The sequence below is a fragment of the Budorcas taxicolor genome, chromosome 15 (assembly GCF_023091745.1).
Source record: "Budorcas taxicolor isolate Tak-1 chromosome 15, Takin1.1, whole genome shotgun sequence".
Classification (NCBI taxonomy): Eukaryota; Metazoa; Chordata; class Mammalia; order Artiodactyla; family Bovidae; genus Budorcas; species Budorcas taxicolor.
This window is the reverse complement of record NC_068924.1, coordinates 23,834,944-23,859,211: the sequence shown is the minus strand read 5'-3', so window position 1 is coordinate 23,859,211 and position 24,268 is coordinate 23,834,944. Positions and strand designations below refer to the sequence as shown.

Here is a 24,268-nt window from a genome sequence, read left to right as displayed (position 1 = left end):
AACTCATGGCAAAGCAACGATGTACAGTGGTCATTAAATACTCTGGTTGGACAGGGTGTCTCTAGCTGATTACCATGTCTGGGATAAGGTGGTAGTTAAACCCAAGGGGGCTAAGAGGATTTACCACATATTCAGCTCTCAGATTCTATTAAATTTATTACATCTGGAGCACTGTTTAGAACCATATAGCAGAAAGATGTTTACTTAAAACTCCAAAGAGACCTCTATTTACCAAATGGCTGTACATACATCTTTCAGATATAGGAGTATAGATCTCTGGCAGTCTTTTAAGGAAATTTTCATAAACAAGATTAGTAAGTTTCCAGCTCATTTAAACACATTAAATAAGCAATTTTCTAAATATTGCAAAGGCACACAGGAGCTGCTCTAGGAGCAATGTAGAAGTACGCAATGCTGCAAATAAACTGGACTGAGAAATCAGTTTGTTTTGCAGTGACCCCCTCCTCTCCAAGTTGAGGCCAGGAACTCAGGATTACACAAGAGGGAAAAAAAAAAGACAAAGCCACAAGCATAAAAAGTCCTACAACCATCAGACATAAACACACACTCGTTTTATGTGGAAGATTACGATTACGCTGCAAGTTTTTACCTGCCAGGCAAGGGGACCCCCTGAATCTCCAGGTGAAGCAAGTAGCAGCAGTCACGGCCCAGGCTCCTGAGAATAATCAGGTCTCCCATGGGAGACGCACCTGATCTGTACCTGTTTCCTTTTGCCTCAAACTGCTCACATGCAGACTAAGAAGGCCTACAGGTGAAACATCACAATCACATGGACAACAATGCCAGGAGCACAGGAAAGGCCACCATCCACATAAAATTCACACTAAAGGTGCTGCCCAAGGGCTTAGACCAGGGCAACGATACCAGCTGTACGCCCTAAAAGAGATCCTTCCCTACTCAGCCTCCACAGAGATTTGAAACAGCCAAGCGGCACATGTGAATGTGAAGTAGGGTTTAGCAGTTACCATTTCCACCAAATTGTTGAAAATAAATTGAGGGCACCTTAGCTCTTTATATGCCATCAAATGTATCCGGCTCAAGCTTAACAAAATACTATGAAATTTTAGTTTGAACGTCAGAAAATCTAATATGAAACAATGTGGCGATTCTTGCTCTCCGTGCCCAGGTCGGTGTCAGGGTACCTCCCCAATCATCAGTGAACACAAGTTCTGGTCCGTTCGGTTAACTTTAGACGTCTGCCCACTCCATCGAGTCTCAGTCTTCCCTTTTCTTCAGGACGAAACACTGTTCGCGTCACTGGACTTGGAAACGACTCCCCCGTGAGGTGGGACACCCTCTATTACTCGTTCCCTAAGACAAGTTCCCAAAATAGGGAGTAACTTTAACTCGTCTGTAAGGAGTCTTGAGCCGGCGGTGAGTCCGAAAAATGGGGAGGTTTGTCGGGCCGACGTCGGAGAGAGACTTGGGAAAGCAGGGTCCCGGCTCGGCAACACCACTTCCGGGCCGCAGACCGCCGGATCGACGTACAAGCTGACCGTTAGGCGCGGGCGGGGGCGGGGTCACGTGGCCTGCGCGGGGTCAGAGCCCGGCGTACGCGGGAGCACGCAGAGCGGCTCGGCCCGCGGCCGCGCGCCTCGCGTGCGCGCGCAGGCCGGGGGCGGAGCGTGTGGGCTGAGCCTCTGGCGCGCGGCGGGGCGGAGGTGGGGCTCGAGCCGGGTGGAGGGCGGAGGCGGGGCCTCCTCCTTCACCTCCTCCTCCTCCTCCTCCTCCTCCTCCTCCTCCAGCGAGGCTGGGCCGGCGGCGGCGGCGGCGGGAGGCGGGTGACCCGCGGAGGGGCGTCTCGGCCATGACTGCGGAGCTGCAGCAGGACGACGCGGCCGGAGCGACCGACCGCCACGGCTCGGTGGGCCTCGCGAAGGCGAGCGCGAACCGGGGGGCGGGCTCCGGGTCCCACGGGGTAGGGGTGCGGGGCCCAGACGGGTGCCGCGCGGGGCGCGGGCAGGCGGACGGGCGGGCCTACGGAGATGGGGCGCGGGGCTGCGGAGGGCGCCCGGGCCCGGCGGGGGCGAGGGCAGCGCTCCTGCCGGGGTGAGCACCGGGGCTCCGGGAGGAAGCTGAAGTCTCTGTAAGGCTCGCTCGCAGAGATTGAGGACACTTCTTGGGGTCCGGAGATGGGCTGAAGTTCGAGGGAGATAGCTAATTTGGAATATCAAAAATAAAGGGCTGGACGTGGGCTGCTGTCTGCATCAGGGATCTCTAAAGAGAGCGCTCCTGGCCCCCGACCAGGGGTGAGAAACTTCGAAAAGGGACCCCTTTGCTGGATTTTTTTTTTTTAATCCGTTTTAGGGCAGTGCTGTTTTAAGAGTCTAAAGCAGACCGAAGTTATCTAAGTTAAAGCGAGGATTTTATCTACACCGTGTGAAAGACCAAGGGTCCTTGTTACCACTTCCTACCTTCTACATTTCCCTCCCCGCCTCCCCATATTTTTAAGCAGAAAGCAGCCTCCCCAGTTACTGCATTCATCACTGTAGATTTTTAGAAAGGGGGGGAGGAACACCGTGATGAATAGAAGGTATGCTGATAATGCTTTCCTAGTCCTAGTATCTAAGAAGATTGAAATCAGTACAGGGATTTCTGGGCTAAAAAGGTGAGAGGAAAAGAACACCGGTTTGAGAGAAAAAAGGCTAATGTCTGTGCAAAGAAAAAAAAAACCTTGGTAAGTGGGCAATTTGAGAATGTCTTCTAATGTTACTTTGGAATGTTCTAACTTAACACTACCCGGTCACCCCTCAAGTGGTGCACTTTTTCAAGACAGAATGGGGGACCTGTACCAAGTATTTAAATGCGAGTTTGGAAGTGAGGAATTTCATAAACTATTTACAGTACAGAGCTGTCAGATACCTCCATGTGAGAAACCTTTTACGCCCCCCTTTCCCCCCACCCTCTTCGGACACTCAAGGGACCAATAGAGTATAAAGTGACCGCACTTCCTTTTTCAATTCCTGCAGTAAAAGATACCTCCAGGTCCTGGGCTCCAAAATGAAAGTAGGCAAATGGTGTTTCATGTGCTGATTTATAATAGAAATATTGTTAGGTGTTTGCAAATGACCCTTGGAATGTGAGTCAGGATTTTCTGTCCTTTCACAGCTCAGTTCTGTTTGTTTAAAGGACAGTGACTTAAAAGCAGGTGGGAAACTCTTAGTTTTGAGATCGTCATGTTGATTAAGGGAAGAGACTATTTTAAGGGAGAGCAAGTCATATTTAAATTTGTTGGTTGAGACCATGTGCCTTTTGGTCAGCAGCAACTGCGTTTGCCTTTGCTGCACTTTGAGAGATGACCACTGTCTCAGCCTTCTCGGTTTAAGTGTTCATGTGTGAGGTGTTTGATGAACACTTGTATATAAGTCATAGCTATTTTTGGAAACCTTTGGAACTCCAGTGGCTGTGGCTGGCTGGAGGACCTGATTCCTGGCAACCTGCAGAGTGATGACATTTACTGTTCTTCCCAGCGATTTGCCCCATACAGACAAATGATAAGCTTGGAATGCTTGATAATGTTTGCCCTTTTGGTTTTTTCTAATGTAAAATTCCTGAAGTTCGCAGGTTAGAATGAAGGAGTCTTATATGAGAAGTACCTTTCCCATCTCAGAGGAAAGATTTTGGTATTTTCTTCTTCATCTTCAGTTTCATGTTAGAATGAACTCTATTTTAAATTCTCTGAAGCAATTCTTCATTGCCCTGAAAGGATCTGGAATTATTCTAATTGAGGGGAGCTCTCTTCCCCTGACACTCAGCAGCTATTTAAAACTTAGAGTGCTTCCTTTCCCTTATTGGTCAGCGTACATGGTACAGGCAGAATCTGTTATAGCCCCAAAGAACTTGAGTGGGACAAAAATGCAGTACTCTTGAAATCTGTTCTCAGTCTGCACATTTAAATCACAGCTTCCCAGGTGCTGCTAGTGGTAAAGAATCCACCTGCTAATGCAGGAGACATGAGAGATGCAGGTTCGATCCCTGGGTTGGGAAAATGCCCTGGAGGAGGGCATGGCAGCCCACTCCAGTATTCTTGCCTGGAGAATCTCGTGAACAGAGGAGCCTGGCGGGCTACAGTCCATGGGATCACAAAGAGTCGGATGAGACTGAAGTGACTTAGCATGCACCATTTAAATCAGTTCTTGACTTAGATGAAAACCAGCAGCAGTGTTTACTATTATTGTAGTGCTCTCGGAGGGAGAGCATTGAGCAGTCCTGAAAGAGATCTTAGTTCTCTGCTTAGGAATTAAACCTGGGTAACATCTATTTCTGCTTTATTGACTATGCCAAATCCTTTCATTGTGTGGATCACAATAAACTGGAAAATTCTGAAAGAGATGGGAATACCAGACCACCTGACCTGCCTCTTGAGAAACCTATATGCAGGTCAGGAAGCAACAGTTAGAACTGGACATGGAACAACAGACTGGTTCCAAATAGGAAAAGGAGTACGCCAAGGCTGTATATTGTCACCCTGCTTATTTAACTTACATGCAGAGTACATCATGAGAAACGCTGGACTGGAACAAACACAAGCTGGAATCAAGATTGCCGGGAGAAATATCAGTAACCTCAGATATGCAGATGACACCACCCTGATGGCAGAAGGTGAAGAGGAACTAAAAAGCCTCTTGATGAAAGTGAAAGTGGAGAGTGAAAAAGTTGGCCTAAAGCTCAACATTCAGAAAACGAAGATCATGGCATCTGGTCCCATCACTTCATGGCAAATAGATGGGGAAACAGTGGAAACAGTGTCAGACTTTATTTTTGGGGGCTCCAAAATCACTGCAGACGGTGACTGCAGCCATGAAATTAAAAGATGCTTACTCCTTGGAAGAAAAGTTATGACCAACCTAGATAGCATATTGAAAAGCAGAGACATTACTTTGCCAACAAAGGTCTGTCTAGTCAAGGCTATGGTTTTTCCAGTGGTCATGTATGGATGTGAGTTGGACTGTGAAGAGGGCTGAGCGCCGAAGAATTGATGCTTTTGAACTGTGGTGTTGGAGAAGACTCTTGAGAGTCCCTTGGACTGCAAGGAGATCCACCCAGTCCATTCTGAAGGAGATCAGCCCTGGGATTTCTTTGGAGGGAATGATGCTGAAGCTGAAACTCCAGTACTTCAGCCACCTCATGTGAAGAGTTGACTCATTGGAAAAAACTCTGATGCTGGGAGGGATTGGGGGCAGGAGAAGAAGGGGACGACAGAGGATGAGATGGCTGGATGGCATCACTGACTTGATGGGCGTGAGTCTGAGTGAACTCCGGGAGTTGGTGATGGACAGGGAGGCGTGGTGTGCTGCGATTCGTGGGGTCGCAAAGAGTCGGACACAACTGAGTGACTAAACTGAACTGAACCTGGATGAAAACCAAGAGTCCTAGCCACTGGACCACCAAGGGCTAGAGGCAAAGTGGCCCTGGCTGTTGCCCCGGTTTGAAGCAAGAATATTTCAAGGAGGCAAAAGGTATAAAAACAGATACAAAGTTTATTATTAGAGACACAGCACAATATATGGGAGAGCACACAGGAAAACAGCTTGTTTATCCAGCTCAGAATCCGTGCCGAGATACACACTGGGATAACACTGGGATAGCGTGTGGGCATCCTCTCTAATGAGGAGCGGTGCAGTAAGTCAGAAGTCAAGCAGTGACGCACACCTGGAGAGGAGCACAGGCGTTCAAAGACACACCCAGAGAGATGTGTGGCCACCCTGGATGAGGAGGAGCAGTGAGGAGATGATGTAAATCATTTATGTGGGACTGTCCTTCCAGGTCTTTGTTTACCTCTGACGGATTATCTTGTTTCTGTCTTCATGCCTGACTGGCCCATGGATCCTCCCCAAGATGCGTGTGCAGCTTTTTGCTGAGACGGTTCCCACTGTAGAGGCCTGTGGGTGCATGTGCACACTTACTATGGAGTGGGGTCCCCTCCCTTTTCAACCCCCAAAAGCATTCCTTCGCATGTGCAGACAGGGAAGTGGGCACCTTATCTCTTTGCTTTAGCAGCACACAGCTTTTACCACTAGCTTTGTCCTTAGAGTGTCTGGTTGAGAACAAGGGCTTAGTTTTACTCCACTTGACAACCACCAGGTGTCCGGCCCAGAGACCCAGGACAAGCAATTTGAAGTCAGATTGGCTGTTACAAACCTGTCAACCTTGGCAGCTATACTAAGGCTCATCACAAATCCTGCTAACGGAAGCCCTATGAAAACCTGTTTCTGAGAAAATTTAGTGCCTTCTTTTGATTTTAGTGCCTTCTTTTGATTTATTGGTTTTACACTCTCTTTTATCTTGTCTCATTACTTGTAATTTTTGGAACATCAGTAAGTGAGTGCTTGGTTGGCATCCACAGCTCTCATGCCTCCAGCTACAAACAGTTCCTGGTCATACAGTACTTTTAGTAAATTTATAAAACACATTGACAAGTAACACCTCACCAAGCAAGATCTTGCCATATGTTTTCTTTCATCAAGGAAATTTAATAGCCAAGTGAAACTATTTTTCAAGGAGAATAATGATGCTGATAATACTAGTAGATAACCTTGATTGATCATGTACTATATGCCAGACTGTGCTCACAACTTAACATATTATCTCAGTACTTATGACAGCTTCAGGAAGTTTTCTTATTTCTTGTTAAATAATTTGCACATTACTTACCTTGTAAAGGGTACAGCCAGGGTTGAACCCAGGGACTTCTGACTCCCAAGAGCTCAAGAAATCTCTGATCATACTTCTAAGTTGATGGACCCATAGTCTTGGGTCAGAATCTATTACTCTGTAGAACTATCTTCCTGATGTTTTAAATTTTCAATCCTCACTTCATTCTTTCTCAATAGATTATCTTCCTTTCTACTTGAATGAGCTAACTGATACCTAAAGAGCTCTCTGTCTTATGCTTGGGGTCCTCCCTGCTTCAGAATCTTTTTTCTCTTAGTGGAAGATGTACTCTTCCCTTCTCCCCTCTTTTAGAGATGAATCTAAATCAGTGGTGTCTAGAAACCTTTTTGATTGTGACTCCTAGGGAAGAATACTCCTGTCATCTAGTGGGTGGAAGCCAAGAATGCTTCTAATTATCCTGCAGTGTACAGAGAGCTTCCCCTTCCACAAAACAAAAAGTTGTCTGGCCCAAAATGTCAATGGAGCTTAAGAAACCTGCTTTAGATGATGTTTCTTCTCATTCGCCTACGTTTTCTTTCATCTTCTTTATGCTAGCCTAATTCCCAGGTACCTTTATTGCCTTCTGGTCCCTTGAGACTCAGGATATGGTCCATGGACCAGTAGCATCCATATCACCCAAGAGTTTGTTAGAAATGTAGAAATTTGGATGTGCTGGAACCAGCTTGTACTTGTACTGCCTCTCCAGGTGACTGTATACATTTCTTCCCAACTCTCTGTTCAGTGACCTCGTGTTAGTAGCTTGAAATCTCAGTCAAAATATTTCTACTAAGGCAATTAGTAGGCTGGACAAATCAACATACCACTGCCTGGGCCTCCACCCTAGACCTGCAGAATCAGAATCGCCTTTGACAAGATCCCTGGGTGATAAACTTTGTGAAAGTGATCTATTTTCTGCTCCAAAGGATTCCCATTTTCCTTTCAGCTGTGCACACTTCTCAGTCCTCAAACAAAATAGCAACAATAGCAAAATCGTCTCTGCCTTGTTCTTTAATTTTGTTTACTGTCTTTCATTTTGTTTACTTTCTTGTAAGTCCACCTGTTTCTTCTCTAAAACAGTTTTCCAGTTACAATGTAATTCCAGCTCATTGTGGAACATTTGAAAAATACAGACCCAGGCAAGGTTTAGCTCTTGGCTGGTAAGAGGCCCCCCTCCCCAGGCTGAAGTGAGTTGGTTCCCAGATTTTACTTGAGGTGCAGCAGCAACTTTGCAAAAGCCCAGTTAGGAGGTGACTCTGGGGATCACTTAGGCTCCAGGAAGATGAGGGCTGATTGCCCACAGGCCTACAGAGAGGCTGACCAGGCAACAGAAGATTAGACTGTAGGGCAGTGAGTGGTTTTATGTGATCAGCATCTCTGAGGGCACCCAACGAGAGCCTTGCCAGCAGTAGGCTTTTAGTATTTGTAGCAAGTGAAATGGATCTCTTGGAGGTGACCAGTGACTAATCACCTTCTGGTCAGGTCAGTGACCTTTCAGTACTAGTTCTTTCTGCATCCTTGCTTATTCATATTCTTTCTCAAGTCCCATTTTCGTGTTTTGATTTGTGATGATTTTTCATGGCCGCTTTTTGGTTGATACTTATTTTGGCTTTTGATTTTGCTGCCAGTTATTATCAACTGTTCTGTTTTTTACAAAAAAATTGCAGTGTGTTTTCTTGAATCATTCACCGTGGTCTCATCACAGATGTACTACCGGAAGCCCTTACTTCTGAACCGATGACATCATTTTACAACTTTCTTATGAAAACTAGCCCTGGAAAAGACGTTTGAATTTATGTACTACAGCTTTCTTTTTTTCTTTTTTTTTTGCGTGGAGGGATGGAGTCATGCTGCACAGCTTTATAGGATCTTAGTTCCCAACCAAGGATTGAATCTGTGCCCTTAACAGTGAAAGTGCCAAGTCCTCACCATTGGACCACCAAGGAATTCTACACTACACCTTTGGCCTAGAGTGCGAGGGCTTCAGTAGTTGTGGCACTCGGGCTTAGCTACTCTGTGGCATGTGGGATCTTGCTGAGCCAGGGATCAAACCTCTGTCCCCTGCATTGGCAGGTGATTCTTATCCACTGCATCACCAGGGAAATCCCCTACTACAGCTTTCTTGGTTTTGCAAATATAGTAACTGGTTTAGGGAGTTGATTTACTTGTGATCACAGGCTGTGGCAGAACCCTGGCCTCAGGTTCCGTGTCCTGTTAGTGTGCCCAGTGGTGCTGCGACTGTACTTCCTGAGCCCTCTCCCCTGGGACCTTTGGGCCCTGTGCTTTATGTATGTTTGTTTGTGTGTATGTCTTTGGCTGCACCGGGTCTTAGCCGCATGTAGGATCTTTAGTTGTGACATGCAAACTCTTAGTTGCAGCATTTGGGATCTAGTTGTCTGACCAAGGGTGGAACCTGGGCCACTTGCGTTGGGAAGCTCAGAGTCCCAGCCATTGCACCACCAAGGAAGGCCCTGAGGCCTTTATTTTTCTGGCTTTTCTACATTTCTTCTCTGCTAGGGATGAAGCTTTGCTTTCTTTGTTGTTACTGCCCTTTTATTAACTGCTTCCAGATCTGCATGTTTGATCCCAAATTGCAGATGACTTTAACTCCTCTTTTTCCTAATGCTTTTTGAGCATTTCTACTTCAGATAAACATTTGTTGCCTCACTGCTTTTCCCAGAATTACTATACCAGCCCTGCAGATACATACTTGTAATCATAGCATCTGCCATATGCCAGTTTTTGGTACATTTTTAATCTTTATAAAAACCCTACAAGGTATGAATTATTATGTCTTACTACTGTGGGAAACCTCAGCCTCAGATATTAATATAATTGCTTCAGTTCAGTCGTGTCCGACTCTTTGCGACCCCATGAATCACAGCACGCCAGGCCTCCCTGTCCATCACCAACTCCCAGAGTTCACCCAGACTCATGTCCATCGAGTCCATGATGCCATCCAGCCATCTCATCCTCTGTCATCCCCTTCTCCTCCTGCCCCCAATCCCTCCCAGCATCAGAGTCTTTTCCAATGAGTCAACTCTTCGCGTCAGGTGGCCAAAGTACTAGAGTTTCAGCTTTAGCATCATTCCTTCCAAAGACATCCCAGGGCTGATCTCCTTCAGAATGGACTGTTTGGATCTCCTTGCAGTCCAAGGGACTCTCGAGAGTCTTCTCCAACACCACAGTTCAAAAGCATCAATTCTTTGGCGCTCAGCTTTGTTTATAGTCCAACTCTCACATCCATCCATGACCACAGGAAAAACCATAGCCTTGACTAGACGGACCTTAGTCGGCAAAGTAATGTCTCTGCTTTTGAGTATACTATCTAGGTTAGTCATGACTTTCCTTCCAAGAAGTAAGCATCTTTTAATTTCATGGCTGCAGTCACCGTCTGCAGTGATTTTGGAGCCCCCAAAAATAAAGTCTGACACTGTTTCCACTGTTTCCCCATCTATTTGCCATGAAGTGATGGGACCAGATGCCATGATCTTCGTTTTCTGAATGTTGAGCTTTAAGCCAACTTTTTCACTCTCCACTTTCACTTTCATCAAGAGGCTTTTTAAGTTCCTCTTCACTTTCTGCCATCAGGGTGGTGTCATCTGCATATCTGAGGTGATTGATATTTCTCCCAGCAATCTTGATTCCAGCTTGTGTTTCTTCCAGTCCAGCGTTTCTCATGATGTACTCTGCATAGAAGTTAAATAAGCAGGGTGACAATATACAGCCTTGACGTACTCCTTTTCCTATTTGGAACCAGTCTGTTGTTCCATGTCGAGTTCTAACTGCTGCTTCTTGACCTGCATACAGATAATTTTTAAACCAAAGTCTGTCTCGCATTTGAAAAAATGACTTACTCAAGAATAAATTCTAAGTAGCACAGTTGAGGGGCTTCCCAGGTGGCTCAAATGGTAAAGAATCCACCTGCGAATGCAGGCGATGAAGGCAGAAGAAGCAGGGTTCCTGCCTTGGGTTGGGAAGATCCCCTGAAGAAGGTAATGTCTACCCACCCCAGTATTCTTGCCAGAAAAGTCCCGCAGACAGAGGAGCCTGGCGGGACTATAGGCTGCAGTCCGTAGGGTGGCAGAGAGTCAGATGTCTTAGCAACTGAGCACCTGCAGCATAGCACACTTGAGACTTCATGCCGTTCTGACTTTGCCTGCTGCAGTACATACCTGTCTAGAACCAGACTTTTTGACTACCTTGACAATCTATGGAGCACTTTAACATAGATTTCTCATTGAACCCATGTAGCAACCCCATGAAACAAAATTTAGTGTGAAGCAGAATTTGCAAAGTGACCCAACTAGTAAGTAGTAAAACTAAAACCCTGGCAAAGGCAATTATTTTTCTAGGATATCAGTATTTTTAACTATAATCTGTAGATGAATTTTGTTAGATGGACAGGTCACAGTATTTTACATTTAAAAAATAATCTTTTCATTTTAATAACAATTCCTGTATGCATTACTTCATTTCATAGTGACACCGGTGCTGTCAAAGCTTATGGTATACTCTCTTTTCCAGCTGTAGAAATTGATGCTCAAGAAAGTTGAAATTTGCCCAGAGGCTAATGTGTGGTGCAGTCGGGGCTACCTGGTGCTATTTCCACCATCAAGGCTTTCTAATAAAAACAGAGGTCAAAATGCCAGACATTCATAGCCAGATAAAGATCTGTGTGAGTAGATGCTAGCAGCTGCTACATGATGGTTGGTAGGTTAAATTTAAGATATCCTAAGAAAATATTTCCTTTTTCCAATATTCCTGCCCAATTTCCTGGTGTCTTTTTTTCTTTTTTGTTGTGTGTATGCGTGTACATATGCAAAGCTCAATTTTTATTCAGTTGAGGTGAAATTCATATGATATAAATTACCTGTTTTAAAGTATACATTTAGTATATTCACAACATTGCACAACCACCACTTCTGTCTGGGTCCAAAATATTTTTATCACCCCAAAAGAAAACCAAATTCTACTAAGCAGTCCCTCCCCATTTCCCCTCCACTCTCCCCGCTGGCCACACTGATCTGCTTTCTGTCTCTCCGTTTTACCTGTTCTGGATAGTTCATGTAAACGGAATCGTATAATATGTGACCTTTTGTGTTTTGTGTCTTTCACGTAGTTTATTGAAGTTTATCCAAGTTATAGCATGTATCAGTACTTTATTCCTTTCAATAATGGCTGATACCCAGCTCTAGAACCAAACATGGAACAATGGACTGGTTCCAAATTGGGAAAGGAGTACAGCAAAGCTGTATATTGTTACCCTGCTTATTTAACTTATATGAAGAGTACATCATGTGAAATGCTGGGCTGGATGAAGCACAAACTGGAATCAAGAGTGCCAGGAGTAATATCAGTAACCTCAGATATATCTGCAGATGACACCACCCTAATGGCAGAAAGTGAAGAGGAACTAAAGAGCCTTTTGATGAAGGTGAAAGAGGAGAGTAAAAAAGCTGGCTTAAAACTCAACATTCTAAAAACTAAGATAGCATCTGGTCCTGTCACTTCATGGCAGATAGAAAGGGAAATGGAAACAGTGACAGACTTTATTTTCTTGGGCTCCAAAAATCACTGTGGATGGTGACTGCAGCCATGAAATTAAAAGACGCCTACTCCTTGGAAGAAAAGCTATGACAGTTCCAGACAATGTATTAAAAAAGTGAGACATCACTTTGCTGACAAAGGTCCATATAGTCAGAGTGGTGGTTTTTCCAGTAGTCATGTACAGATGTGAGAGCTGGACCATAAAAAAGACTGAAGGGTCGATGCTTTAGCACCGTGGTGCCAGAGAAGACTCGAGAATCTCTTGGATAGAATTGATGCTTTTGAACTGTGTTGCTGGAGACGATCTTGAGAGTCCCTCAGATAGTATAGAGATCAAACCAGTCAGTCCTAAAGGAAATCAACCCTGAATATTCATTGGAAGGACTGATGCTGAAGCTCTAATACTTTGTCCACCTGATGCAAATAGCTGACTTACTGGAAAAGACTATGATGCTAGGAAAGATTGAAAGCAGGAGAAGGGGTCGGCAGAGAACAAGATGGGATGGATAGCATCACCTACTCAACAGACATGAGTTTAAGTGAATTCCAGGAGATAGTGAAGGACAGGGGAGCCTGGCATGCTGCAGTCCATGGGGTTGCAAAGAATTGGACATGACTGACTGACTGAATAACATATATCTATTACATCTTACCTCATGTAAGATGTAATTTTTCCATTGGTGTACATTTGAGTTTTTCCCACCTTTTGGCTTTAGCGAATAGTACTTCTGTGAACATTCATGTCCAGATATTTGAGTGTGTGCTAAGTCACTTCAGTCATGTTTGACTCTGTGACTCTGTGGTCTGTAGCCACCAGGCTCCTCTGTCCTTGGGATTCTCCAGCCAGGAATACTGGAGTAGATTGCCATGCTCTCCTCCAGGGCATCTCCCTGACCCAGGGATCAAACCTGTGTTTCCTGCATTGTAGGGGAATTCTTTACCACTGAGCCACATGTAAAGCCCTAAATATTTAAAAACCTGCTTCCAGTTATTTTGGGTATATACCTAAGTGTAGAATTGCTGGATCGTAGGGTAATTCTATATATAACGTTTTGAAGAACCGTCAGACTTTTCCACAGCATCTTTACTGTTTAACATTCTCACCAGCAGCACACAAAGATTCCAGTTTCTCATATCCTCCCCAAACTTGTAATTTTACATTTTTGCTTTATTTCATTTTATAGGAGTCCTCTTTGCCTATTAAGTGATGTCTCGTTTAGTTTTGATTTGCATTTTCCTAATGGCAGTTGTTGTTAAGCATCTTTTCTTATGCTTATTGATCATTTGTATCTCTTTGGGGAAATGTCTGTTTCAGTCCTTTGCCCGTTTTTGAATCGGGTTTATTTGTCTTTGGTTTTTGAATTGTAAGAATTTTAATATAATCTGAAATACTAGACCCTTATCAGATTTATGTTTTGAAAATATTTGCTCCCATCCTGTAGGTTGTCATTTCACTTTTTTGATAATGTCCTTTGTTGCATAAAAGTTTTTAATTTTGATGAAATGCCACTTACCTATTTTTTTCTTCTGTCACTTGTGCTTTTGGGATAATATAAAAAGAATCCATTGTCAGATTCAAGATACTGAAGATTTACCTCTCACTTTCTTGTTAGAGCTCTATAATTTTAGCTCTTCTACTTTAGATGTCGATCCATTTTGAGTTAGTTTTGAGTATTGTGTGAAGTAGGGTCAGACTTTATTCTTTTGCAAGTGTGTATCTAGTTCTACCACCATTTTTGTTTGTGGAGTGTGTAAATTTAAAGTGTACATCATGTTACTTTGGTAAGTGTATATATTACAGTGTGTATGCTCTTCTGATATTGCATTATTATTATGGTCAGTAAACCTTCCATTAAATCTCTATGGCTGTTTTAGTACTTGTTGCAAATTTTGCTTTTAAATACTGTCAATCTTATACCATCCCAAATACCATTTTTTGAAGAGGCTTTTTTTTCCCCCATCAAATAGTCTTGACATCCTTATCAAAAATCAGTTGACCAGGACTTACCTGGTTGTCCAGTTGTTAGCAGTCTGCCAGCCAGTGCAGGGGACGCATGTCCCATCTATGGTCCTGGAAGACCCCGTGTATCACAGGGCAACTAAGCCCAGGCGCCGCAACTACTGAGGTGCCGCGCCTAGAGCCCATGCTCCGCAGCAGGAGAAGCTGCTGGAGTGAGAAACCTGCGCACTGCAACGAAGAGGAGCCCCTGCTTGCCGCACCAAGAGAAAGCTGTGTGCAGCAGTGAAGACCCAGCACAGCCAAAAGTTAAATAGATAGATAGCTAATAAAAATTAAAAAAAAATTTAAACATCAGTTGACCAGAGATTGTGACTCTTTCCTGGACTCCCAATTCCAATTCAGTTGCCTATCTGCTTATCCTTATGCCAGTACTATACTGTCGTGATTACTCTAGTTTCGCAGTACCTTTTGAAATCTTAGAGTGTGAGTCCTCTTTGTTCAATATTGTTTTGGCTATTCAGCGTCTTGTGAAATTCCATATGGATTCGAGGGTCAGCGGTTTCATTTCTGTAAAAATGATCATTGGAATTGATCTTTATTACGTTGCATTGAATCTGTAGATCACTTTGGGTAGTATTGACATATTAATATTAAGTCTTTGTGTTGGTTCATTTTATGTGTCAGGTTGAGTAGACCAGGAGGTGTCCAGACGTTGTGTCAAAACATTCTGGTTACATCTGTGAGGGTGCTTCTGGATGAGATTAGCATTTGAACCGGTAGGGTGAATAAAGCTGATTGCTCTCTCTGATGTCTTTGGACCTCATCCTAGCTACAGAAAGCCTAAATGGAAAAGGCTGATAAAGAGGAAACTTTACCTACCTAATTGGGTGCAGGTCTTCTCTTGCCCTCAGACTGAAAGTTATGTCATCAGCTTTCCTGGTTCTCAGGCTTCCAACTCAGGTTAAAATGACCCCATTGGCTGGTTCTCCAGCCAGTGTAGATCTTGGAACTTCTCAGCTTCCAAAATCCCAAGAGCCAATTTGTAATAATAAATTTCTTAATTCACATATACTGGAAACTATGAATACAGGATTTCTTCACACACACACACACATGCACGCCCTGTTGGTTCTGTTTTTCTGGAGAAACTTAATATGGTCTTCCAGTCCATGAACTTGGATGTTTTTCCATTTATGAAAGTTTCCTTTATGTTTTTTCTGAGTGTTATGTAGTTTTTAGTATACAGATCTTTCACCTTCTTGGTTAAATTTATTCCGAAGTATTTTATTCTTTTGGATACTATTATGAATGGAATTGTTAATTTCCTGTTTAGATTGTACACTGTTACTGTATAGAAACACAGCTGATTTTTTTCTATTGATCCTATGCTCTTCAACTTTGCTGAATTTATTTATTAGCTCTAGTGACTTTTTTGTGGACTTTTTTGGTGTTTTATATATCATACCATCTATAAATAGGGATAGTTTTGCTTTTTCCTTTCCAATGTAGGTGCCTTTTATTTATTTTTCTTTCCTAATTGTTCTGTCTAGAACTTCTAATATAATGTTGAATAATATTGGTGAAAATGGGCTTCTTTGTATTAATACTGATTTTAAGGGGGACTCTTCCAGTCTTGTACTACTGTGTATGATGTTAACTGTGAGTTTTTTCCTAAATACAGGCCCTTCATCACGTTGAGGAAATGCCGTTCTTTTCCTAGTTTCCCAATTATTTATGTCATTAAATGTGTTGTATTTTTTCTACATTGATCAAGTTGACCCCCCCCCCCCCCCGCCCAACTTCATTCTGTTAGTATGGTGTACTGCTTTTTTCTTTTTATGTCTTTGTCAGTCACATTCTCGGAGGCATCCGTTCTCAAATACTTGACTAAGCTGCATCTCTTCATTCTTTGAGATGTGCAGAGTATACTCTTAGTGCTTAGTTGCTCAGTTGTGTCTAGCCCTGTGACCCCGTGGCCTGTAGCCTGCCAGGCTTGTCTGTCCATTGGGTTTTTTCAGCAAGAATACTGGAGTGGGTTGCCATTTCCTCCTCCAAGGGATCTTCCTGACCCAGGGATCGAGCCTGCCTCTCCTGTGTCTCCAGCACTGCAGGTGTATTCTTTACTCACTGAGCCATTGGAAAAACCCATAGACTGTACCCTACCATTCCACTTTTCCTACCAGCTTCCTACCGCTTTCATCATCTTTGGTTTATTCAGTAGCTCTGTAACTCATGGTTAAGCTTTCTTTTCCTGGTTTTAACCACTTTTAAACTAGCTGTTAACGTGTGCTAGATTAATCCCTTTAAAGTGCCTTTTTTGCCCCTCACATTTCTTCCCTGCTGAAGAACCTGTAATGATTTTATGTTGTTCATTAGCACCCCACTCCAGTACTCTTGCCTGGAAAATCCCAGGGATGGAGGAGCCTGGTGGGCTGCAGTCCATGGGGTCGCGAAGTGTCAGACACGACTGAGCGACTTCACTTTCACTTTTCAGTTTCCTGCACTGGAGAAGGAACTGGCAACCCATTCCAGTGTTTCTGCCTGGAGAATCCCAGGGACGGGGGAGCCTGGTGGGCTGCGGTCTCTGGGGTCGCACAGAGTCGGACACGACTGAAGCGACTTAGCAGCAGCAGCAGCAGATCAAGTCTAAACTCATCCTGACATTTAGAACTGTTCATAATCCCATCCCACGTCACCTCTCTGGTCCCTGTTATTTATAAAAGGTGGAAACTACACACTGAGGCCCATCTAATAATAACATAGAATTTTGTTTCTAAAACTATAAGCATGTAAACTTGGTTTCTATATCTTTTCCTGTATTTTCTTAGTTTCTCATTTAGCAAATAGATTGCTAAATGACATTTTCTTAAACTTTTGAAGATGCATTTCATAAGACCTTGTCATATTAGTTTCCTGGACCTGTTTCTTGTATTTGGTTGAGGCATATATGTATTTAAAGAAATAAAAAAATATTGTCTTAGTGTATTCTAAAATAAGGAAAAACAAGGTGCAGGACTTTGTGTATAGTATGAAAGAAGACGTTCATGTGCATAGACCATTTCTGAAAGATGTCAGAAGCTATTAATAGTGATTACTCCTGGGACATAGAACTGGATGGAAGGAACAGGGAAATTTCCTTTCATTTTATATCGTTTTGTGCTGTTAGAATTTTCTACTCAGTGAATGTGGACAAAAGAGATGAAAAAGTTTGAGTAAATAATGATTAGTTCTTTTTCCTTGCTTTTAATATTAGTTCAGACCCCTCTACACCATTTAGGATTGACTAACTTTTAAAAGCTTTTAATGCTTTTTAAAAACGTTAAGCCAGTTGATGAACTGAAACAGTGATTTTCATCATGTACCTAATTTTTGCACCATTAAAATAAGTTATCAATTTCAGGGGATTCAGTTTTATCCAGAAAAAATGGCTATTTGTCATTTGTAGAGTCATAAGACACTTTAGATTTCCATATTATGAGTAAATTGTACCAACATAGAGTTATTACTGGAATAAAAACTGAAAAACTAGCAGGGCTTTTGCGGACTTTTTCCGTGGAAGTTGGAAAGGTTAGCAGCAGTCTCAGACTGTGTTAAGACTCTGTTATATAGCCTGGGTTTCTGGAGTTGCTGCTGTGTATTTTCTTTGACTCCTAGAGTTACCCTTTGCTTTCCTTGGATATTTAAGGTTTATTTTAAAATTAGAAAACCAGATCTTTGACTTTGGAGAGAATTTTATTAGGCACACCTTGGTATTTCTTTGGAGTAAAGTAGCATTTATCAGTTACTTAGTTTTAAATTTAGAAATGTCCTTGTAAAAATAGACAGTCAAGATCAGTAAATGTGCATCAGAATGGTGAAAATAGCATTCCTGTTAGAAGAGATGGAATCATCTAGAAAGCACCTTGTCACAGTGCCAAACTGGGTATTTTGAAGATTAGTAATCTCAGTAGTTTGCTCATCAGGAGTTTTAATTTAGTGACAGTAGGATTAGGCCAGTTGTTTATTACAAAAACTTGATAACTTAATGTTTTTACCATGCAGATAATCCTGTTTATTGTTTATGATGAGGTGAGTTGCCGTCTTTGCTGTAAGAGAACCTGAGTACAGAGAAGCTTTGCACCAAAACCATGGAGTAGCTGAGCTCTTTCTAGAGATTTGTGTGTGCCTGTCTGTCTTTACTGCCTCTGGGCAAGAAAAGAGAGTGCTCTTTGTTTTATGAAAATAATGTGTATTTAGTTAGGAAATGCAAACCTGTTGGCTCTTGCCAGTTATTTGACTTCATTATGACTAGAGCACAGGCTTTGTCTTGTCTCTTGTTGGGTGTGTACTTTATTTGTAGCATCATAGTTATGGTGAAGTTAATATTTAAATCAATTTCATGTGAAGTTGAGGAGAAAGTGTGAGTTAGCGATGCACTGAGAGCCTAATGAGCTTAGCTTGTCTGTTGTTGTAAAATTAACATGTCAGATATACCCACCAGGCTCCTCTGTCCATGGAATTCTACAGGTAAGAATACTGGAGTGGGTTGCCTTTTCCTACTCCAGGGGATCTTCCTGACCCAGGGATCGAACCTGAGTCTCCTGCACTGCAGATGGATTCCTTACTGTCCGTACCTGGGAAGCCCTGATCAGGATTTGGGTTGTGGGTACTACTGAGAATTTAGGTTTAGCTAAATATTTATAGGACTGAGTCATGTAATAGCAGTTGTTCATGTGTGCCAATAGCCTAGTTTATTCCTTGTGAAATGTGTTGTTCCGACTGTTAATAGTTATTTTTGAGTAATCATTTAATTCAAGATATTTGATGACAAAACTGGTTTTGTAAACCTTAGTTTTCTAATTTGCACAATGAAGATGATCCTTGACTATTTTAGGGTTGTTCCAGGGATTGCATGATGTATGAGGCATCCAGAGTTCCTGACAGAAAGGTGTTCAATAACTGTTAGTTACAATTGTGAACAGCACTGTCCTGTGGGTAATTCACATTAGGTACTGTGTTGTGTGATTCTTATCTCTATGGAGGCAGGAATTTCACATTTAAACAGAGATCCACATGGTGAGAAATATCAGGTAAAGGTAGTAAGTCCCATTCCTTTACAGGCTTGTTTGTTCCGTCAGCGTGGGAGGTTAGAAAGGGCAGAGAATAGTAAGAGGCTGGAGTCCTTGAATAGTATGGGGCTTCCCAGGTGGCCCTAGTGGTCAAGAACCTGCCTGCCAGTGCAGGAGACGTGGGAGATGCATGTTGATCCCTGGGTCCGGAAGATCCCCTGGTGCAGGCAGAGCAACCCACTCCGATATTCTTGCCTGGAGAATCCCCAAGGACAGAGGAGCCTGGCAGGCTACAGTCCATTGGGTCACACAGAGTCAGACTGAAGTGACTTAGCACACACCGAGTTCTTGAGGGAGATGAGATGGGTATAACACTGTTCTTGGAGCTGCACAGAATGATTTTATGTCTTTGTCACCTCTGCCCAATAGCTTTAAAAATAAAGGGAACCTGAGTTTCCTTTCCTGAGAGTATTATTCTAGATGTGTTAATGTCTGCTGCTGCCTGTTACAGCGTGGAGACAGAGGAGTGGGACTTTAACCTGTGGCCACATGGAATGGTTAGTAAGGTACTTATCATTAGAATACCATATTCGTTGATGAGCACTTATTTGGCATTCTGAGATCTCTGAAATTGAGGTGCTCCTTAATTTACTATCCTCCACGTAGCACATGTGGTGTAGTTACCATGGTCTACACACGTGGGCTTGGTCATAGCTGTTCCTGCCACCATGGCAGCCAAGTTACATGCCCTGCTGGTACTGCATGGTTAGTTTACTTGCCGTCTAAAATGACTTTAAAAAGATCACACTATGATTCAGCAGTGAAACAAACAAAAACTATGAAGAAAAGCATAGAAACAGAACAACAGGGTACAGATTTGATTTTATGTGAAGTAAAATATTTGTCTTTGGAGGAATGATCGCAATTTCAGATTTTCATGCAAAACTACAATCACATGCGTCATGGGACCTCAGAAAGGAAGATACTGTAGGTGTTTTAAGCCTTTTTTGATGTTGCTGAGAAATATGCAAAAGAATTACCTAATGCATGCCAGGCTATGCACCTGGAAGCAGGGTGACTTGTTCTGTTTCTCAACATAAATGAGACATTTTGGAGCCACAAGAAGCTGATGTGACCGATTCATGTGTCTCCTAGGATTGTCGTGAAGGTATTGTGTCATAGTTTAGCAGCAGTTTTTCTCTTTGGTGGCACCATTTTATAACCGATGGCACCTTAGATTCAGTCTCTTCTAGTGTTTACATCTCTAGCTCCTGATGGTAGCTTATTTGGAACTGATTGTTCTACTAAGTAATCAAAACTGTGCTTCTGTAAAGGCACCTAAAATAAAAATAGGAAACTTGCTAAGATCAAGGTCAAATTTTAAGAATAAAATATTTGCATTGTTTTGCATTAAGTAGGCATTTTTGCCTGTTTTCTTCGTCTTCTCAGATACAACATGGCATAGAGGTTAGGGTGCAGACTCTGGAGTCGGACAGCCTGGGGTCCAATCCCAGCTCCAGCCCTTACTAGCAGTAACTTTCTGTAAGGTACTCAACCTCTCTATGCCTCAGTCTTCTGTCAGGCGCAGTGTCTCTCTCACAGGTTTGTTCTGAGAGATAAATGAGTTAATACCTCTGAAGTGTTTTGAACAGCACCGGGCGGAAAGAAAGCAGTGTGTGTGAGCTGTTATTCCATCTGGCATTGTCTTTTGTTGCAACACCGAGTGGTCTGAGGTGAAGGTGTGTTTGTCTATCCCACTCTTCCTTCTTGGTTCCAGTTCAGGACTGATACACTACCCATTTCCCCTTCCCAGTTGTTATTCCATCCTTTTTGGGGTACGTCAATTTGGACTTTTTAGAAAATTGGGTATGATTGAGCTATATAGATTTGCACACTTTTACACAGTATTATCAACGGAATTAGGATTCATTTGGAAACAGACTTTTTGATACTTTACTTTTCTAAACATCACATGCTGGGTGTTTGCAGTGTTTTCCAAGGTTAGCTCTGGACACTTACTTCTTAGTGCGGAAGTCCTCCTCCCAGTGCCCAGGCAGTGCCTGCCTGAGACAGATGCCCAGCCACTGCTGGGCTCAGCAGGGTAGGACTCCATTTCGAGCCTATGACCATGGCCTGCGACTAGAACAGAAAGACTGTTGATGCTTTTCTGAGGACTGCACAGGGGTGTTTCAGTTCGTTTTTTCTAGTGTGTGATACTTGAGTGTTGCATTGGGCCCTCAGCTGTTGAAGAACAGAGGATACTGTTTCTCTTACAGCTGGCGGGGAACTAGACTGCCTCTTGGAGACACAGCGCTAACTGAAGGATAGTTAGTGGTCAAACATCAGCTGTTGATTCGGGGCTTCATTCTAGGATAACCTTGAGAATAGTGTAAATTAGATTTCTGCTGGCTGGACTAAATTTGAACTGTTCCGTTTTCAGTATTCATCTGAAAGATCACTATGTCTTCACTTGGGCCAACTGACTGTTTAAGTTGAGCTTACTTGTAAATAGGTGTTTTGTGTTAACTTTTGTCTTTGTGCAAAACAGGACCAAGTGCTTAGTGAAGACTTTGAGTCTGAAAGGGGTTATAAACTGATCTTGTAGCACGGAAGGTTTTGCCATGATTCAGATTAATGAAGAGAAAACACTCCATACTTTATTCTCTCTGGAATATTATTTATAATTCAGAAAATTTTGGCTTTATCTATACTTCTTTTTAATCAATCAGACCTAAAGTTTCAAATGCGACATTGTTGGTGTCGTTTGTTAATTACATGATCAGAAACTTATTGGCAGTGAAAAATGACACACACAAATGGCATGTGCAGTGAAGCTCAAAATAGCACATCTTCATATCCATGCAAATTCCCTGGACTCCTTATAGTGACCTACTTACGCGCTGCTCACAGAGAGAAACATGAGGCACTGTAAGTGTCCATTAAGGCTAGAATATTACATTTAAATGTTTTATGTATTTGTAATTTTACTCTTTACTTGTATTTCTTCCATAAGTACCAAAAGCATTTTCTATGATTAAGCTTTTAAGAGTCATACATTTGACATTTCACAATGTGCCTGACAGTCAGTACCTTGTTGCTTGGAGCTTGTTGGTTTTTTAAAGTAAGAAGTGGAGTTCTCAAGCCCGTTTACCCTAGATGTTTATGTCTCTTCTTTACATGTATCCAGGTTTACTTTCTGATTGACACATGTGTTCATTTTGTTTCTGAAATACAGAGCTGCCAAATGCTGTTAAATCAACTGAGAGAAATCACTGGCATTCAGGACCCTTCTTTTCTTCATGAAGCTCTGAAGGTTAGTTTCAAGGCCTCTATGAGTCAACAGGTTTTAGACAGTTGTTCATATCATAGTGTGTCAGTTCAAGCTATTTTTATGCCAAAATGAAAGTGCATATGTATAGGGACAGACGTTCTAGAGCTCAAATGACCCAGTATCTTCAAACTATAAATTAGAAGAACAGGAAAAAGTTGAGGATGGAAGAGACAGTGCAAGGAACTCTGCAGAGATTTAAGATACATATCAACTAACTGCCCTGTATGGGCCTTTTATGGATCCTGATTCAAACTAAAACATAAATGAGTCAGGGCAGTTTAAACTGGTGATTTGTGTGAGGATAACACTGTGGGTTGTATATTTTTTTAAAGATACATTCTAAAATGTTGAATGATGATGATGTAATAAGATGCTTAGGATTTGCTTCATAATCTCTGGGGGAGAGAAGGCAGAAGAGATAAAATGAGATTGACTGTGGCTCAGTGACTATCGAAGCCAAGTGATGGGCACTTGGGATTCAGTTATATATTCCCACTTCTATTGCATACGTTAGAATTTTTCCCTAAGGAAAGTTAAAAAAGTTAAAACGAAATAGAAGTGTGGTCACCACTAGAGAATATGGCACCTTTATTGTAGGCGCTGACTTCATTTGGAGTCTGATACATCATGCCTTAGCCATTGTGCAACTGGGAGGAGAGGTATCCAAAGCAATGAGGTTTCATTCTTGTTTGCATGTTGTGGGAAATCAGCGCATAGCACTCCCTTCCTGTACCTGGGAGTGTGATAGCATCGCTTCAAGTTTCCTACCGTGTATCCTAGAATTATACCTAGATTTAGTATGACACGAGGGTAGTAAGGAGTTATAACCCCCAAACTCACTTGCTGTTTATTTTAAATGCCGTGATGTTTGACTTTTGAAATTTGTTTTTTTCCCTCCCCTTAGGCCAGTAATGGTGACATCACCCAGGCAGTCAGCCTTCTCACTGATGAAAGAGTTAAAGAGCCCAGCCAAGAGACTGCTGCAGAACCATCTGAAGAAGAGGGGAGTGCTGCCAGCAAAGAGGAATTAGCAAGTAGGTATATCCTGGCTGGGCCCTTTTCTGAACTAGCAGAAATTAAGAGATGAGTTTCTGTGAGTGTCCTTTCCATCACATCAACCCTTCGGAAATAATGGTAATCATGGCTAATTACTGAGCCATAATGAGGTGCCAGGCACAATTCTCAGCACGTAAATGGTTCCATTCATTCAGCAGTTACTTAATGAGCCCCTGTTAGGTGCCAAGCACTCTTTTAGGCACTGGAGATGAACAAAGGAACAAGAATTGCTGCCTTGTGAGAGATGAGGCCATGGAGGGAGTGAACGGGAGGCAGATTATGCAGAGGCTTCATAGCTGCTTGGCTTGTACTCTGAGCTGGAGGACCAGCCATTGGAGAGTTTGCTGCAGAGGAATGCTGTAAACTGGTTTCCACTTCCTAAGGGTCATTCTGGCTGCTATGTTGAGAACAGAACTGTGGGAGGGAGTAGTGAGCATGGGGCAGATAAGGGAGCCGAGCACCGCTCAAGAAGCTGTTGCTGATGAGGGCAGCGTGGGCCAGGATGCAGTGGTGGAAGGGTGACAAGTGCTTGCCGCACAGGATCTGCTTACGAAGGAGCTGAGGGCTGTGACAAAAAAGAGAAGGGTTAAAGAGGACTCCAGGTTTTTTTCCTAAGTAGCTGCAAGCGTGGGGTTGCACTTAACTGACATG

General features: G+C 42.9%; 1 protein-coding gene across 3 annotated transcripts in view; it reads left to right on the top strand.

The window, feature by feature from the left end:
- The first annotated feature begins 1,771 nt into the window (after window positions 1-1,771).
- Window positions 1,772-24,268, top strand: part of USP28 (ubiquitin specific peptidase 28) — a 70,372-nt gene continuing 47,875 nt past the window's right edge. For 2 of the 3 annotated variants that reach the window (XM_052652990.1, XM_052652989.1), the window contains exons 1-3: window positions 1,776-1,900; window positions 22,466-22,543; window positions 23,466-23,595. In XM_052652990.1, the coding sequence (XP_052508950.1) occupies window positions 1,829-1,900; window positions 22,466-22,543; window positions 23,466-23,595 (280 nt within the window). In that variant the 5' untranslated portion in view covers window positions 1,776-1,828. Of the gene's footprint in view, window positions 1,901-22,465; window positions 22,544-23,465; window positions 23,596-24,268 lie in introns of all 3 variants that reach the window. The other variant, XM_052652991.1, reaches the window with a different exon arrangement.